A 19,791-nucleotide genomic window follows, 5' to 3' on the forward strand; every position below is an offset into this window, starting at 1 on the left:
TAGGGGTATAGTGTACATTTCAAACCCCCAGGGGTTTCACCAATTTTGATACAAGTGGGCAGTGAAAATGAAAAATTTCATTTTTTTACACAAAAATGCAGTTCTGGCTCAAAATTTTTCATTTTCAGAAGGTATGAAGGAAAAAAAGCACCCCAAAATCTGTGCCCCAATTTCTCCCGAGTACGGCAATGCCTCACGTGTGACCAAAAAATACCAGTTGGGTGCATGGCAGGACTCAGAAGGGAAGGAGTGATTTTTGGATTTTGCGGCTCAGATTCTGGTGGAATGAATGGTGGGTGCTATGTGGCATTAGCAAGACCCCCGAAGCACGGTGAAATGATGAACCTAATAATCCATAGATGTGTGGTATAATTTAAAACACTCCTTTATACATAGGCCGGGTTTGTCGGGGCAAGTGTCACACTGGAAAATAGTTTGCTTTCTTATTCCCTTTTTATAGCAAACTTTGCACCTTTTTTGTGTCCTGCCCTTTTTTCCAGTGGAGGGGATTTCATCAGGAAAATGCTGCCCTGGTACAATACGGGGGCCAGTACTAGAAGTACTGGGGCCCTCTGCCTGCTGGTTCCCAAATATTCGGCCCTTTATGACTTCCTCTTGAAAGTGCATAAATGTCCCCCTCTGGCCGGTAGAACGGAATAGCACGTAAGCGTTATACAGTGCCATCTGGATGATATACACGGCCAGCTTCTTGTACCAGATTTTTGTTTTCCGCAGGGCACTGTACGGCTTCAGTACAGTGTACCTATTGTAATCCAGGATACAATTAGGTTTTGAGGTGTGGGTACTGGTACCTCGTACAGGGACGGAGGTGGTACTGTCTCCGTGAATTGTTGTCAGTATAAGGACATCCCTCTTGTCCTTATATTTGACCAACAACATATTTTCGGTGCATATTCCCCTGCTTTCACCCCTTCTCATTACTTGGGCAATGTGCGTTTTTGGGAGGCCTCTTTGGTTCTTGCGCACAGTACCGCAAGCTGCTGTACCTCTTGAACCAAGGGCCTTAAACAGGGGGATGCTAGTGTAAAAGTTATCCACATAGAGGTGATAACCTTTATCCAGGAAGGGGTGCACTAAATCCCAGACAATTTTTCCACTAACACCTACGAGGGAGGGGGGGCATTCTGGCGGTTCAATTCTTGAATCCTTCCCTTCATATACCCTAAACCTGTGAGTGTACCCTGAGGTGCTTTCACACAGCTTATACATTTTTATGCCATACCTTGCCCTCTTACTGGGAAGGTACTGGCGGAATTTAACCCTTCCTTTAAAATGTATAAGGGACTCGTCTATGCAAATGAATTTATCTGGGATGTACATGTCTTCAAATTTGGCACTGAAATGATCAATGACCGGCCTGACTTTGAATAGCCGGTCAAAGGTGGGATCATCTCTGGGTGGGCACTGTGCATTATCGTTGTAATGCAAAAATTTAAGGATCGTCTCAAATCGAGCCCGGGGCATGGCCATACGGTAAAATGGGGTGCTGTACAGAACATCTGTACTCCAATATTGCCTAATTTCTGGCTTTTTTACTATGCCCATATGAAACACCAGACCCCAAAACGTCATCATCTCTACTGCATCTACAGGGGTCCACCTAGCAAATGATGATGTGGGGTTTTGAGCAATAAACTGCTGGGCATATAAATTAGTTTGGTCCACCATTAAATTTATAAAATCATCAGAGAAAAATAATTTGAAAAAGTCAATTTCTCTGAGACCTGTGGAATCAAATTGGATTCCTGGCATGGCCAAAAACTCAGGAACCTGGGGCTCAAAATTGTCTGGTGGTGGGGTCCATACGAGATCAATTATTGGGGGGGGGTCTCAGCTGCTCTACGGGGGCGTCTTTGAGGGGGTCCCTCATCACCAGAGGAGGAAGAGGTGCTTAAGACGAATCCTTCAAATTCCCCGCTTGCCTCACTGGCTGTGTCAGAGTCAGAGGCAAGCATGGCATATGCCTCCTCCACTGAATACATTCTTCTGGATGACTGGGATGACATTTGGGATGACATTTGGGATGCCATTTTTATTTTTGTGTTACTGGTAGTGAAATGTTTCAACACGTGTATAGTGTAGGGGGGGGTACAAACTTTATTTCAACACGGGGGGTATGTAGTGTGTAGTGTGTATGTAGTGCAGAAAAAAAAAATACTTTATACAAAAAAAAAAAAAATTGAAGGGGTTAAAAAAAAAATTGAAGGGGTTAAAAAAAAAAATTGAAGGGGTTAAAAAAAAAAAAATAGGTCCTGCGCCAAAAATTGAGCACAGATGTTGGTCAGTAACTTCCGTCACTGAACAGCGCTCAAAGGCAACAGGAATTTGATAAAAAAAAAAAAAAAATAGATCAACCCTGTGCCGAAAAAGCTCTGATCAGTGATGTACGTCACTGATCAGCGCACAGTGGCCACAGGACACCCACAAAATCACAGTGTGTGTAAAAAAAAAATTAAAAAAAGACCCCACAGCACCCACAAAAAAAAAAAGGTGATCAGTGATGCGACACTGATTACCAGTGAGGGGCAGCAGGTGCACAACCTTTGGTGCAACTGACAGTGCAACTGGCAGCAACTGACAGGTATATATATAAAAAAAAAACCTCTGCACCCCCAAAAAGTTGCTGATCACCTCAGATATAGTGATCAGCACAAAAGGCGGGGGCAGCAGACACAAAATTTAGCACTCTCTATCACTCTCTGTCACTATCTCTCTCTATCTCTCTATCTCTCACTATCTATCACTCTATGACACTGCAGCAGCAGCAGTGACAGGTATATATATATATAAAAAAAAACCTGCGCCCCCAAAAAGTTGCTGATCAGTTAATTTATACTGATCAGCACAAAAGGGGGGGCAGCAGTCAGTTATATAAAAAATATATAGCACAATCTGTCACTATCTCTATCTCTCTCTCTCTATCTCTCTCTATCTCTCTATCTATAACTATCACACTGCAGCAGCACAAAATATAGCACTCTCTGTCACTAGGCCTCTCTATCTCTCTCTATCTCTCTCTATCTCTCTCTCTCTATCTCTCTCTATCTCTCTCTCTCTATCTCTCTATCTATAACTATATCACACTGCAGCAGCACAAAATATAGCACTCTCTGACACTTTCTCTCTCTATCTCTATCTCTCTATCTCTCTCTATCTTACGCTATTACACTGCAGCAGCACAAGTTCACAGGACGTCACAAGTAACAGGATCCAGGAAGCATCCAGCACACTACAAGCAGGATCCAGGAAGCATCCAGCACACTACAAGCAGTGATCAGGCAAGGTATTTTCAAGGATCAGGTAAGTATTTGGCAAGGTTCAGGTCAGTATACTGTGGCAGCTAGGCACGGTGACCGCACTGCACGCAATTCCAGACCGGAATGGCGTCTGCAGTGCAGTCACCGTTAGTTTAAATCCCCCTCCTTGGCTGTGATTGGTCCGTCGGTCCGACGAACCAATCACGGCCTTTGGGGGCGGGCGGGGTGAGGTGGGGTGACACCAGTGTCACCCTTACACCCCGCGGTGATTGGTGCTGTACTTTACAGCACCAATCACCTCCGATCCCGTGTCACCGGCGAACGTTATTCGGCGGTGACACAGGAAAACGCTGTGAATGGCTGTTCACACTGAACAGCCAATCACAGCGATCGCCGACGGGGGGGCGGCATCGCAGCCCCCCCTGGGCATGCACGGACATGTCTGCTGTCAGGGACAGCAGACATGTTGAAACTGTCACCGCGTCTATAGACGCGGTGACAGTTTAAAGCCATGACGTACATTTACGCCATGTGTCGGGAAGTACTTCCCGACCATGACGTAAATGTACGTCAATTGTCGGGAAGGGGTTAAGAGTGTTATTCATATACAGCATTAGAGCTGGTCCTGGCGATTCTATCGCTCGTGCACCCCGTTCTGATGGAGCCCGCCGCCGCCCTCTGCCACCTCCCCGCTGGTCCCCCGAGGAGAAGATTTACTGCAGTGCGTAAGTGCACACAGCTTTGCGGATCTGACTTTGCCTCCATCCTGCCCATTTGAGTGAGTGTGGGGGGGGAGAGGTCTATAATTTACATTTTTCTGTCACATTCACATTTCAGTGTACAGAATGGAGGACAAACAATAAAAGATCAGGAAACGATTCCTGCTTCTAGTGCTGGAGCTACTGGTACCAGTCATGACACTAACGTGCAAGTCCATCAACATTGTCTGCTCAGGCCGATGCACAATGTCATAGGGCCATATTCAATGAGAAAATTCGCCGTGCACGGCAAGCGTTTTTTTTTCACTCGCCGTGTTTTTTCGGCGATTCTCCAAGTTTGGAGATTCGCCGTCACGGGACTTTATACACTATTCAATGTGGCTGATACTTGCCGCCCCTCGCGGCGAGTATCAGCCAATCCGGCGTGCAGGGAGCCCGAGGACGGTGGCAGGCAGGGAGATGGAAGTCTCCCTGCCTGTCCCAGAACGTATGTGCCAGCAGGGGACCGGGTATTATCACTGTTCCCGATCGTGCATATGTAATGATCGGGTGCAGTGAATATATGAATATCTAATGAGCGGCTCAGCTCCCGGCCCCCTGCTGGCTGCTCTGTGTAAAAAAAAATATATATATATATATATATATTTTTTTTTTTTATTAAATATATATTCATGTGCTATAAGCACAGGAATAGAAATAGCATGCCCCTTCTCAGAATAAAATTCCTGATTTTTTTACACCAAAATTAAAACAAAAAACCTTTTATTTTAAAAGTTCACTTTCCACTTCTCCATGAAAAGAAAGAAATTGCTACACTGAGAGACGGCGAAAATCACTTAGAAAGACGGCGAAAATATCACATTGAATAGGGTGGTTCACTTTTGGAAAGCAAAATGCTCCTTCCAACGCGAAACAGCACAAACTCGCCATAAAACACGGCAAATTTTTCTCATTGAATACGGCCCATTTACTCTCATCCATTACCAGGATTTTGTTCCAACCAGCCCAATCTGACAATCGATCTGTACATGTATGGCAGCCTTAAGGCCTTCACCTATGTTCATGACTGGTGGTTCAGCTTCTCTCTCTAAAAATTTTAAAAATGAAGCTTGTTAAAGCCCAGAATCTAACTGTGCATTCAGGAATCACAAATCCCCAAGCAGAGTCCAAGTGTGTCCATGGTTTGCGATGTCGAGGCCTGACCCTACCAATAATGTACGGTAACTGCACTTGGCTGGTGGGAAAATAATTCTGTTTTGGAATACTATACTATTTTGTTTTACAAGGAAGATGAAGTATGACAGCAGTCACTAAGGTTGCCACCTCCCTCATCATCAATTCCTGGAGATCTACCCCCCCCCCCCCCCCCCACCACACACACACACAATTTCAATGCGTGCACTGAAGTGGGCGTGGCCTCATAAATGGGTGTGGTTTATTTTAAAAAGTGGGCGTGGTGTGTAATACAATAAGTAAAACGGTACTCTTTACCTAGATGGGCGCCCGTCGCGGGCATCGCGGGTACATTTATGTGTGTGTCGCGATTTCCCATTGAAACCCATGTTAAACATGGAAATCTTGTCGGTCGCGTCGCGGCCGGCCATAAATGTACCCGCGATGCCCACGACGCGATGCTCCCGATTTGCCATAGGAATCAATGTTAAAAGGCCCGATGGACACGATTTTACTGTTAAATGCCTCAATGGACCCGATTTGGCCATAGGAATCAATGTTAAATGGGCCACAGAGCCCAAATAACCACAATTAACCCTTAAATGTCCCCCCAAATTTTTAACGCCACCCCACGATCAACGTGAACCCGAAGCGTGGCGAGCGCAGCGAGCCCGCGCGGGGCGGCGGTACGCGTCCTCCGACCTTTTCATGCCCTACTATCCACTAGGGCGTGGAGTGAGAATAGAATAGTGTGGCGAGCGCAGCGAGCCACCCAGCCCGAAGCGTGGCGAGGGGACACGGATACCTTCACAGTTATACGCGTCCCCTCGCGGGCTTCACAGGTGTCCGTGGCGACGCGGACACCTGTGAAGCCCGCGAGGGGACGCGTCTGCCTGTGAAGGTATCCGCGTCCCCTCGCGGGGCTCGCTGCGCTCGCCACGCTTCGGGCTGGGTGGCTCGCTGCGCTCGCCACACTATTCTATTCTCACTCCACGCCCTAGTGGATAGTAGGGCATGAAAAGGTCGGAGGACGCGTACCGCCGCACCTCGCGGGCTCGCTGCGCTCGCCACGCTTCGGGTTCACGTTGATCGTGGGGTGGCGTTAACAATTGTGGGGGCCATTTCAGAGTTCACGGTGACTATTAGGGCTCTGTGGCCCATTTAACATTGATTCCTATGGCCAAATCGCGGGCATTGAGGCATTTAACATTAAAATCGCGGTCAATCACCGTTTTTAACATTGTTCCCTATGGGAAAATCGCGGTCATCGCGGGTAGCAGATTTTTATGTACCCGCGATTTACCCGCGATGGCCGCGATGCCCGCGATGACCGCGATTTTTACCCCCGACGCCCGCGATTTCAATCGCGGGCGCCCATCTAGGTAAAGAGTACCAGTAAAACAGTAAGATGCCAGAGAATTAACCCAGCAATTTATAAAGTGCCCTCATCAGAAAAGGTGATTACAGTATATATATATATATATATATATATATATATATATATATATACATACACAGATCCACAAAGCCTGCACTCGCACTTTTATCAAAAGACAATGGGTGGGGTGCCTCAATGGAGCACAGGTATAGCCAGGTAGAGCAAAAGAAGACTTACTGTGAGGTAAGACAAAAGCACTCTCCACAATGTAAATATAAATATTAGGGGTGATGATCAGGAAAAAAGTCTGATAAACAAAAACAACAATGATTAGCACAATCCTGAGCTAATAAGCTCCAACGTTTCGGTCACTAACTGTGACCTTTGTCAAGGAGTCTTGTATAGTCCAGCAGCAATGAAAGGTGGTCACCAGAATTAAGTATTGAGACAACAGGTAATATCCACAGGATCAGGACCACAGTGTTTTTGTTTATCAGACGTTTTTTTTTCTGATCATCACCCCTAATAAGGCACAAAGTCCTGCACAGTACTTTATGCACATTCGCACGTCCTGATGAAAAGGTCCGGTGGGACCTTGAAACGTTGACTTATGACGAACCTTTGTCACCGCAAAATATAATATCATTTTGAAACCCAAATCCGTGAGTGCCGCCTTATTGCCAGGAGCCCCACCACAAGCCTCTGGACACCATATATATATACTATATATATATATATATATATATATATATATATATATATATATATATATATATTAGGTGATTCATCGCGCTCTTCACACCGGCGTAAGGGGCTGCACCCCCTTTATTTGTGAATGTTTGTATTGTGAGAAATATGGTTAGAATTGTATGAGTACAGGACGGTGGCCCTGAGTCAGTGTCTCCTCCTACTGGGTGGGAGTTAGGGTGCATGAGAGCAGGAGGCTGGGTGGTAAAGCATGATAGGGGAATGTGGGAAGGGGGGGGTCGCGGGGGGGTGCCGGGAATAGCGGGAGGGGGGGTCGCGGGGGGAGTGTGAATCGCGGGAGGGGGGTCGCAGGGGCATGAATCGTGGGAGGGGGGGTTGCAGGGGTGGGGGTGCCGCGAATTGCGGTCTCAGGGGTGGGGGTTGGAATTGCCGGAAGGGGGTCAGGGGGGTCTGCAAATTGCGGAAGGGGGGGGCGGGGGTCCGCAAATCGTGGGGGGGGGCGTGAATCGTGGGAGGGGGTCGCGGAGGGGGTGCCGTGAATCACGGAAGGGTGGTCGCAGGGGGTCCCACGAATCGCGGGAAGAGGGGGTCGTGGTGGGGTGTGCCGCGAATCATGGGAGGGGGTGTCGGGGTGGTGGAGGTGGTCTCGCGGGGGTGGCGGAGTCTCGCGAGTCGCGCGTGGTTGTGCCGCGAATCGCGGGAGGTGGTGTTTGTTGCGCGGGGGTGCCACGAATGGTGGGAGGGGGGGCGTGGGGGCCCGTGAATCGTGGGAGGGGGTGTGTGGCACAGGGGGTGCCGCCAATCACGGGAGGGGGGGCATGGGGGGCCTGTGAATCGCGGGAGGGGGGGGTGTGGCGCTGGGGGTGCCGCGAATCGCGAGAGGGGGGGAGGGGAAGACTCATGAATCGCGGGAGGGGGGGACCAGGGGGGGGTGCTGGCAGAGGGGGGGGGGGGGTGCGGGCAGACCTGCCGCTCACCTGGTGGCTGTGGAGTAGCAGTGTCTTTGCCTGGCAGCATGGGGAGGCAGAGGGCTTCTGGCACTGTGGGCTGGTTCTCGGTCACTATGTGAGTGTGTGTGGGCGGAGTCAGAGGCATTGAGTGACAGATGTTGCCAAATATATAAGAGATATATACACACACACATATACATACACACATCTATATACATATATATATTCACTGTCTCCTTAACTTAATTCACCTAACAACTGGCTGGCTATGAGCGGCTGGGCAGGGCATCTGGCAATGACAGAAGGACCAGTGAGAGGAGGGCGGAAGGCTGCCGGAGCAGAGAGGAGTGCGGCGGCCTAGCGTAGCAGCAGCAGATTCGAGTGCGGCGGGGCTGCAGGCAATGTTCCCTCTAATTTTACAAAGGCTGTGTGCGGCAAAAGATTTTGGCTGTGCAACTTTGGAAGGAAATTAAAAATTTTGTGCGTCACTTATATATAACTGGAAAATGACGTTCAGCATTTGTGTTAACTTTACTTCAAAATGATATTAAACATTTTAACATTCAAAACACAGCACACAATGTAGTTAATGGGTGAAACACACATTAATTGAGTCCACAACTGCAAAAAGGGACCACTGCTGCTCTGTGCGCTCTGTTGTTAATATCTGTGCGCACAGCTTAGAGGGAACACTGGCTGCAGGAGGAAGATTTGCGAGATGATATCATCTCGCAAGCGTCAGGCAAGTACAGTGGTGGGCGGCCGAACGGGCTGGAACTGGCCACTGGCCACTGGGGAGAGGCGCAGGAGGCTTTTCTAGACACCCAGATTCTGTGAGAATCCCGGAATCCGGGAGACTGGAAAAGCCTCCTGGAGGGTTGCCACCAAAAATGGGAGAATCCCTGAAATCCGGGAGAGGTGGCAACCCTAGCAGTCACCCAGTCGCAAAGCAAATTACTGAGGCCATAGCAACTATGCTGGTTTTAGACGTGCACAGCACAGGACACCAGCAGCACTAGCACTAGGCAGCACAGGACACCAGTAGCACAAGCACTAGGCAGCACAGGACACCAGCAGCACTAGCACTAGGCAGCACAGGACACTAGCAGCACCAGCACTAGGCACCCCAGGACACCAGCAGCACTAGGCAGCACAGGACACCAGCAGCACCAGCACTAGGCAGCACAGGACACCTGCAGCACTAGGCAGCACAGGACACCAGCAGCACAGGACACCAGCAGCACTAGCACTAGGCAGCACAGGACACCAGCAGCACTAGCACTAGGCAGCACAGGACACCAGCAGCACCAGCACTAGTCAGCACAGGACACCAGCAGCACAGGACACCAGCAGCACAGGACACCAGCAGCACTAGCACTAGGCAGCACAGGACACCAGCAGCACCAGCACTAGGCAGCACTAGGCAGCACAGGACACCAGCAGCACTAGCACTAGGCAGCACAGGACACCAGCAGCACTAGCACTAGGCAGCACAGGACACCAGCAGCACCAGCACTAGGCAGCACAGGACACCAGCAGCACTAGCCAGCACATGACACCAGCAGCACTAGCACTAGGCAGCACAGGACACCAGCAGCACTAGCACTAGGCAGCACAGGACACCAGCAGCACTAGGCAGCACAGGACACCAGCAGCACTAGGCAGCACAGGACACCAGCAGCACTAGCACGAGTCAGCACAGGACACCAGCAGCACTAGGCAGCACAGGACACCAGAAGAGACACAGATGTGGGGAGGGGGTAGAGACACAGATGTGGAGATGGAGAAGAGACACAGATGTGGGCGGAGCAGAGACACAGATGTGGGGGGAGCAGAGGTACAGATGTGGGAGTGGGCAAAGACACAGATGTGGGGAGGGAGAAGAGACACAGATGTGGGGAGAAGGAAGAGACACAGATGTGGGCGGAGCAGAGACACAGATGTGGGCGGGAGCAGAGGTACAGATGTGGGAGGGAACAGAGATGCAGATGCATACCTCCCAACTTCTGTCCGTATGAAATAGGGACACTCGCGCGCGCCCGAAAAGGGTGCGGGGCGTATGCAAATGAGGGCGCGGCTTATGCTAATTAGCCGCGACCTCATTTTCATACGAGAATAGACGCTGTGCGCATGCATTCTACTAGATTGGGGGTCTCCCAACTGCCACCCCCCTAAAATCGTGACAGTTGGGAGGTATGCAGATGTGGGAAGGGAGAAGAGATGCAGATGTGGAAAGGGAGAAGATGCACAGATGTGGGAAGGGAGAAGAGACACAGATGTGTCAGAGCAGAGACACAGATGTGGGGGGGGGGCAGATCTACAGATGTGGGAGGGAACATAGATACAGATGTGGGAAGGGAGACGAGACACAGATGTGGGCATAGCAGAGACAGATTTGGGGGGAGCAGAGGCACAGATTTGGGAGGGGGCAGACACAGATGTGGGAAGGGAGAAGAGACACAGATGTGGGGAGGGGGCAGAGACACAGATGTGGGGAGGGAGAAGAAACACAGATGTGGGGAGGGAGAAGAGACACAGATGTGGGCGGAGCAGAGACACAGATGTGGGGGGAGCTGAGGTACAGATGTGGGAAGGGGGCAGAGACACAGATGTGGGAAGGGAGCAGAGACACAGATGTGAGCGGAGCAAAGTTACAGATTTAGAGGGAACAGAGACACAGATGTGGGAAGGGAGAAGAGACATAGATGTGGGAAGGGAGAAGAGACACAGATGTGGGCGTAGCAGAGACACAGATTTGGGGGGGGGGGCAGAGGCACAGATGTGGGGAGGGAGCAGACACACAGATGTGGGGAGGGAGAAGAGACAAAGATTTGGGGGGAGCAGAGGCACATATGTGGGGAGGGAGAAGAGACAAAGATTTGGGGGGAGCAGAGGCACATATGTGGGGAGGGAGAAGAGACACAGATGTGGAGGGAGCAGAGGCACAGATGTGGTGAGAGCAGAGGCACAGATGTGGGGGGAGCAGAGACACAGATGTGGAGGAAGCAGGGACATAGCCATAATCTAACACAGTAAACTGTCAGGCCGGCTTCCCCTCCCTGGTGGCGGCCCTGTACCACGGCACACTTGGGGCAAATGTAGACTTGGATGTACAGTAAATGCATTCTGCAGAGATTTTTCCTATTCATACTGTAGCATGCAAAACAGGTTAATAAATCAATGAGATGTCCCCTCATATCTGTTATTTGATAAATACACAAATGAGGCTAGAATGAGCAGAAATGTATAGGAAACACTGACGTATTTATAATGGGTGCAGTGTGTGCAATGTACAGGGGGTCCTGAGTCCAGAGGGTCCCAACCCATGCTTTAATCATTTTATAAATAATGACCCCTTTAAAATCCTGCACCAATGGCAGTAGCACTGTAGAAATTATTGAGAAAATAGCGTTGCTGTTCTTCGCTGTAGTAAAATACTCAAACATCTCTCTCCAAACTTGATAACCAACCCACCCCCCCCCCCCCACCCCAAAAATACTTTTCTTATAATAATGCATTTCAGTGACTGTAGCAAATCTCACTGAAATGAGAGAAAAGAAAACTGTCCTATTTCAGCAGCCCACTCATTCTTTATTTCTTGGTGCCCCTCTGACAGCTGGAGCCTGGCAGCCAGTGCCTCCAATGTCTCTGGGAGTTACACCACTGTGGGATAGGCTATAATTTGCAGAAATGACATATTACTTTGTGGTATTGACATGTTAAATATCAATATTATGAACAAGTAGACATTTTTCTAACAACCTAACGTCCATGTTAACACTGTCCACATTCAGAACATGATGACATTTTGACTTATCCTACCCCACGCCTCCAACAGTCGAGTCCGGGTGAGTGTAGGGGCGCTGTTTCCAAATGTGGAGAGTAAATATGCACCTAGGAAAGTGGAAGATTTATAAGCAATTTCCGATCTTTCAGAAACTTTAGAACTGTGGTCAAATTAATTTTGTCTATAATGAAGCTTGACGATAACAACGTTCTTTTATCCAAACAACTTCTAACGAGACATTCACTTGACACCTGTCCTGTTGGTGACTAATTGCTAATAAACGATGGAATATCCGCCGTCAGATTAGAGAGAGACAAAACTAATTGCTCCAACCGGCCTCAAAATAAACTATTGGCGCGTTTTGATGTCACCTGTCAGGTTGTACTCAATACCGGCTCAAAGCTGCTAATTCTCAGATAATCTCAGTTATGAGAAAGAAAAAAAAATCCAATCAATTTCATCTGGAAATTTTCCCCACTTTTTGCATTAACTGAAGCTAATCCCTGAGATATCATATACATAGGGTTCTCCATGCACCCACTAATCGTGTGTTGTGTCCACGATGCAACTTAATCCTTATACCATTGTCTTCTGCTCTTTGTGGTTTATAGATGTTCACGTCATCTTCCAACCAGTGCACCTCCCTATACTACAAACATGTATAAAGAGGGCTGCTGTGGTTCCAGCGAGCACAGAGCACAGCACAGGAGTCACAGGTTGTACAAGTCACTGAGGCAGCAACAGGTAAGCAGGAAACTTACATTCTGTAATACAGCGTCTGCCTCCTGCCCTTGTTATATGCAGATTTGCCTGCAGGCATCTATTTTAATCACAATTTAAATGTGATAGTTTTACATCTTAATTATAGAAAATATTATTATTTTCCAGATTGAGGTTTTACATTTTTCAAAGGAATCGAGGTTGTTTTAATATTTAGGTGTTTTTTTTGTTTGCTGTTTGTGTGTTTATTTGTTTATTTATTTATTTTGTTTTGTTTGGGGGGTTGTTTTGTTTGTTTGTTGTTTTGCATATTTATTTATTGTTTTGTTTGTTGTTTACTTTGGCATGTTTATTGTTTTGTTTGGCATGTTTATTTATGTTTTTTTTTGTTTTGCATATTTTTAATGTTTTGTTTGGGGTTGTTTTGTTTGTTTGTTGTTTTGCTTTGCATGTTTATTTATTGTTTTGTTTGGTGTTGTTTTGTTTTGCTTTACATGTTTATTTATTGCTTTGTTGTGCTTGTTTAATATTTTCATATACTATTTTTCCATATTTAATACATTTTTACATAGGGGGGGACATGTTTTCAGAAATATGACTGCAGTAATTCATTTATTATATGAAGATGATATCAAATGCAATATATGTATCCTGGGAAAGAACTACACGTATTTATGATTATTGTAATCTACCATTGCGCAAAGAGCTGTCACACAACTTAGACATTTATGAATTCATTATTTTATTTATTTTACTTTATTTATAGTGAGTCTTTTCTGATAATAATGAATACAGTTATGTAAAAGTTCAGAACTTTTTTCTTATTCCTCAATTATTTGTCACTGAATGACAGGATAACTGAAAAAATAAGTGTATGTTTAGATTTTATATATTATTATTTTTATTATTATCATTATTATTATTTATTATTATTATTTCTATCCTTTCATTTATATGGTGCCACAAGAGCTCTGCAGCGCCCAATTACAGAATACATAAACAAATATGCAAAATAAGAACACAGTAATATAATGTTCAAGACAATACAGGACTAGTACTGGGTCTTAAATACCGTATATACTCGAGTATAAGTCGACCCGAATATAAGCCGAGGCACTTAATTTTACAACAAAAAAACTGGGAAAACTTATTGACTCAAGTGGGACCCTCACTCGAGTATAAGCCGAGGGGGGCTTTTTCAGCATAAAAACTATTCTGAAAAAGTAGGCTTATACTCGAGTATATATGGTAATTGCAATTTTTAACTATTAGCTAGATAGGTCTCTACGGTTAGAATTGAATCGTATTTAATAAAAGTCTAATGCTGCTCCTTACCCTTATGGGGGGGATTCAAGTTCTGTTCAAGCAACTCGTCACTGACATAATTTTCCGGGGGTTTTTTAAGTTATTTTTTTTCTTCCCTTAATATTAACTTAAACTTTTTCTCATTTTAGCTAATTAATTAGTGTTGTCAGATAGCTGTCTGGATAATTGTAATAATGGAATTTGAGGTTTAGTTTTTGCAGATCACACAAAGTTATGCTGCAGGGTAGACGCACCAGGGGCAGGACCAAACCAAATAAGTGGTGGTGGTGGTGATGAAATAGGTAGCTACTGGAGCACTTGAACTTTATTAAAAAAAAAAAAAACAAAGGCAGAATATAGAAGACCTAATATCGGCCACAAGAAGGCCAGTCAGATGCTGTCACTGGGAAAGGAAATAGCAGCAGAAAGGGCCACTATGAAGCTCATTGGTGCCCCCCTTAAATATATTCACATATATAATACCGTTTAAAAACTGGCACTCCCCTTTGTATGCAAGTTCCGTCGTCATGGTGCAATATGTCCAATTGTTTGTTTCAAAGACTTACGATATATACAGTATATATATATATATATATATATATATATATATATATATATTAGAAAAAACCGTAGTGCAGGTGGCGCTGATGATTTTCAAGTCTCTAATGAGTCCAGCAATGTTAGCCCTTTAAACAAAGAGGCACAGAAGTTTCACCAAAGTCCAATTATATAGACTGCAGCTCCCTCAATTGGAAAATGACCAAGCATCCAGGGTCAGGACGTATGAATCTAGAGAAAATATAGAACAGAGGGGCGCTCCATGGTGCATGTAAACGATATATTTATTATGGAGGAACAAACACTCCTTAAAAAGGATAAAAGCAATTGCTCGTACCAATAAAAGAACAGTGTGGGCTGGTTACCACATGATAAAACAAACAATACCACGGCAAATCTGCTCCAACCGCATCTCCACTGGCATCAGGTCGACAGGGACTCGCAGACGCTGGGTTGCGCCGACGAAGTCTCTGACGAAACATGTTAGGGCTTGGTCAGTGATACCCGTGCTGACTGTGTCCCGGCGCTGTCTTCTGCCTGTGTCCCCGGCCTCCGGTTTCCGAGTCCTGTCGGCGCAACCCAGCGTCTGCGAGTCCCTGTCGACCTGATGCCAGTGGAGATGCGGTTGGAGCAGATTTGCCGTGGTATTGTTTGTTTTATCATGTGGTAACCAGCCCACACTGTTCTTTTATTGGTACGAGCAATTGCTTTTATCCTTTTTAAGGAGTGTTTGTTCCTCCATAATAAATATATCGTTTACATGCACCATGGAGCGCCCCTCTGTTCTATATTTTCTCTAGATATATATATATATATTTATTTATTTACAGTTTCATATATAGCGCAGCAGATTCTGTTGCACTTTACAAATGTTGAAAACACTGAAAGAACAAACTGGGTAACAACAGACAGACTTGGAGGTAGGAGGGCCCTGCTGCAAGCTTACAATCTATAGGGACATAGGAGGGAAACACAAGGACAGGCACCAGTAATAGCATAGCAGTCCCACCAAGTTACAAGTCCAGAAGGGAAGCTATATAATACATAAGTGCCTAAGGTTATGTGTGTGGAACTTAAATATGATAGGCTGCCTGAAGAGGTGAGTTTTCAGGGAACGCTTGAAAGTTCCCTGAAAACTCACCTTATATAAAACTCACACATATATATATATATATATATATATATATATATATATACACATGTAATAGATACAGAGTAAAACAATTAGGATGTTCCCATGAAATACACGGCACTGTAGCATGTCATACGTGTGTGTGTCATTCCGGACCCGGCATCTGTAAATGTGTATGTGCAGCGATAGTGGGCTGGGTACACATCGCTAAGTGTGTACCCAGCCTTTCTCTGCAATTTAGAGTTCTAGGACACGATGCACCCAAAACTTGCTCTCTCTGCACATGTTACATCTGCCCCCCAGCAGTGCAGCATGGTGTGCCTGGGTGCAAAGTTATAGTACTGGCTGATTGACCATTTTCCCTTCTCCGACTTTCTTTATAATCTTGAAATGCCAACCCCAGAACAGATGAGATTTATAATTAACCAGATACGTTACTGTAGACGATACTGTGACAGCGTTCAGTGGGATCCACATGGCGCATACTAGAGCGCGTACCACATTACATGTGGAGACGATACAGGCAAATACAGACACGAGGAATGAAAGCATAGTGGGATAACAGTTCTCATGACGGACAGACCATGTTAATATATTTTGTCTGCTTTCTGCACTGAGAACTCCCAAGATATCCCCAGAAAGTGAGGAGAGCTAATATACATTTCTTAGGTTCCAGAATACAGGGAATATAAGGCAGAGGCTATTATCCTCATACCCTGAGCGGCTGTGCTCCTCAGGGGAGGGTCCAGTCAAAGAGGAGCATCTGCCGGGCTGTCATTGGAGGAGCTCTGCACATGCCCAGAGCAGAGGCTCCTAAATGATGAGCCGCAAAGAAAGATCTGGCTGTACTAAGTCTGTGGAAAAATGAAGTCAGACAGGGATGATTCAATATAACTATGGCCGATCATCATATCATCAGGGCCATTTACAAGTTGGGCAGGTGGGCAGTGAGGACAGTCAGGGACCTTTTGAGGAGCACAAAAGTGCAGGAGCAACGTAACCCTTACCAGGGAATGTCTCAGCCTACGACAGTGATCCAAAGGCAGAAATGATGGCGCCCGTGCCTCAGATCACATGGACATTCTGCAGGACCATAGGGCTACCGAGAAGGATCTGCCACCACCACTGTGAGGATGGTTGTGGTCAGCTCAATCCCTTACCAAGCGGCAGCATATTTTCACGCATTCGCTGTGCGCGAGATTGCCGCAGTGAGTACATTAGCGCCCCTCTCTTTGTTTACTAAGATGGGAGTTCTATTGAAGATGGGAGGTTGCCCGTAGCAACCAATCAGTTTCTATATGTTAGCTTCTAGGATCTGCTAAATACATAAGAAGTAGCTTTTGATTGGTTGCTATTGGCAACATCCCGTCGTCAATAGCGCTCACATCTTAGTAAATTAACCCCATAGTGTCTATGAAGAGTTGTGTGTCCCATTTGCTTTTCACAGTTATAGGGACTTTTTATACCGTATATCAAGCCGTGAAGGGAGAACCTGCATCTAAAGGTGCCCATACACAGGTCCGATTTGGCCTGATTCTGACGGATCGGGCCGATATATCGGATGAATAACCGAATTGGACCTGTTTGTCATCCGATGTGACCCAATGCGGGTTCCCGATGTGCATGGGAAACAAGCAGCACGTATGATCTTTTGGAATCAGATGCATCAGTCATATCACAGGTGCTGCACCTGCGATATATCATATCCGATAAAGGGCTGTTGTTACGGCACTGCTGGCACACAGCTATAACCTGCAGAACAGGAAAGCGCCGGGCAGGAGAGGCGCCAACTTCTGCTGCTGCTGCCTGTCATGTCAGTCTGACGGACAGCAGCGTTGGCAGCGCTATCCGCCTCAGAGAGACTCTGCGGTAGCGGGGAGGCAGATTTCAAAACTCCCATTCAATTGTGGTGGGCTCTTAGACCCCATGTTCTCTACCCCATTTATGTTATGCAACTCTGCCATATCTTGCATCCCTGACCCACTTTGTTGTGGCTGGGCCCCTTTTTGGGCCCCCAGCAGTGTTGGGATTGCAGTAGTTAGTGGCTGTGAACCTCATCTGTCCCCAATTAATGTCCTCTACCCCCTCTATGTTATGCAACTTTGCCATATGTTGCTTCCCTGACCCACTTTGTGTAGGCCCTCAGCACCCCAATAAAGTAAGTCCCAGCCAATCAGCTCCTAACTACCATGTTACAGACTGTGAAAAAAAATTAGTTTTTCTCTCTTCAAGGCTTAGAACATAGAGGTAATTTACTAAGCTTTCGAGAGAGATGCCTTGGAGGGAGATAAAGTGCCAGCCAATGAGCTACTTTCATTTTTCACAGCCTGTAACATGACAGTTAGGGGCTGACTGGCAGGTACTTTTTCTCCATCCCCTTTATCTCTTGCAAAGGCTTAGTAAATAGACTTCTATGGTGTAAGCCTGCTGAAACTGTCATTTTTCAAACACAGCCTATAATATGGCAGTTAGGAGCTGATTGGCTGGAACATTATCTCTCCCCACTTTCTAACGCTTAGTACATAGGCCCCTTAGAGACGTTTGTGAGATAAAGATAAAAGCGTAAGATCACATTGTATAATAATAAGTCTATGTCGCATCCTTTTAGTTCCCCAAGGTCCTATCTGTGCATAATGGCTGCATTGTACAGTGCGGCAGATACAATATCATGGGCTCTGTAAAAGAATGAGACATGTACTCTGTTCTGTATGTAGCAAAGCTTAGGTCATTGCTGTGTGTCACTGTAGCATGTATGCCTTCCAGCCTTTGCTGCGTCCGGGTGAGCGTGCCCTGCGTCTTGCATGTGTATTACTTAACAACCCGTGTGGAATCCCAGCCTTTAGCTGAACTGTTTAGTGAAAAGCTTTAGAATAGCAGCCTTATCAGTGAGTGGGGGAGTTTTTGGTCCCCAAACCTTTTCTTCCAGGTCCTGCCACATGTAAGGGGATAGGACAAGAAGTGAGGGGGTTTTCTTAGGACAAGAAGTTTTAGAACAAAGGATATGCTGTAGTTGAGTGTGAGCTAAGGTGTATGAGAGGTGCAGGCTAAAGTGTCCAGGGATTAAAGCCCAGATTGGGGTACTGGAGAACAAGCAGAATGATATTTCACAACCCCTGGCCTTAAGGAAAGGAGAGCAGCAGGAGAGATCAGTGAAAGGAATGAGGCAGTAACAGCATGAGGCAGCAGTGGGAGAAAGCACGGGGTATCCCAACCTTCAGAGGTACCCTAGAAGCAGGACGGGAGGTGTAAGTCTTGTGAGAAGATGGTCTGGGTGAGTGGTAACAAACCATGTGAGGTGTGAAAGGCCCCCAGAGATGTGTGAAAGAGAAATCCCAGTAGATAGACTGCAAGAGAGATCCGCCAGTGAATAAGCAAGAACGCATCAAAATTAATCTCAGTTTGTGGCTATAGGACTACTGATTCCCTGAATGCCCAGGTATGCAATGTATTTCTGTCCCATCATTATTTATGCTGATGTTGCCTTTTAAGTGAATGAAAGGCAAAGCTGAATGGCTGTAATCTGATGTAGCCTATATGAAGACTGTGCTGGAGATAGGAGAATAAGGATTGATATATGATAACCTTGACAATAACCCTGTCTGAACAGGGAATAAACTGCTTGCTGTTTGTGATAAGTTGGCCTGCTATCACCATTCTTTACCTCCGCTTCCATACCCCGGCCCGGGTTTCACATTTGGCGTCACAAACAGGATTGATACCATAGCTTTATTTGACAATTTGGTGAAAACTTTATTGGGTGGGGACCATGAAAGCCACCTATCTCTTTTGACCCAGCGAACTGGGGGAGAAAAGACCAGCATGGGCAGGTTCTAGGTGTTTGCCACAATTTCAAGAAGATGTTGGAACACAGTCATGATCAGCGGTGACTCATTACTGTAATTCACAGTAAAAAGGCAGCAGTATATGCGATTTGTGTTTTATGTGATGTTTTGCATGCCGTGTTTTTTGTTCATGTGTTTGTTATATTAAGTGATGTATATTGCAACTATGCTGGTTTATTATGCTGTTATGCTGGGTTATATCAAGGGGTGACTGGAGAAGCTCTGGGCAGGAGTGTTACAA

General features: G+C 46.3%; 2 protein-coding genes across 3 annotated transcripts in view; one reads left to right on the forward strand and one right to left on the reverse strand.

The window, feature by feature from the left end:
* Positions 1-19,791, reverse strand: part of LOC146064866 (ryncolin-2-like) — an 85,921-nt gene that overhangs the window by 56,459 nt on the left and 9,671 nt on the right. The gene's annotated exons all lie outside the window — the stretch shown is intronic.
* The window catches only part of POMC (proopiomelanocortin), a 50,909-nt gene that overhangs the window by 24,679 nt on the left and 6,439 nt on the right, over positions 1-19,791 (forward strand). The window contains exon 2 of the mRNA XM_083178811.1: positions 12,605-12,737. Within this exon, the coding sequence (XP_083034937.1) occupies positions 12,605-12,737 (133 nt within the window). The remainder of the gene's footprint in view (positions 1-12,604; positions 12,738-19,791) is intronic.

Source organism: Crinia signifera, chromosome 3, assembly GCF_055691185.1.
Source record: "Crinia signifera chromosome 3, ASM5569118v1, whole genome shotgun sequence".
NCBI classification, from domain to species: domain Eukaryota; kingdom Metazoa; phylum Chordata; class Amphibia; order Anura; family Myobatrachidae; genus Crinia; species Crinia signifera.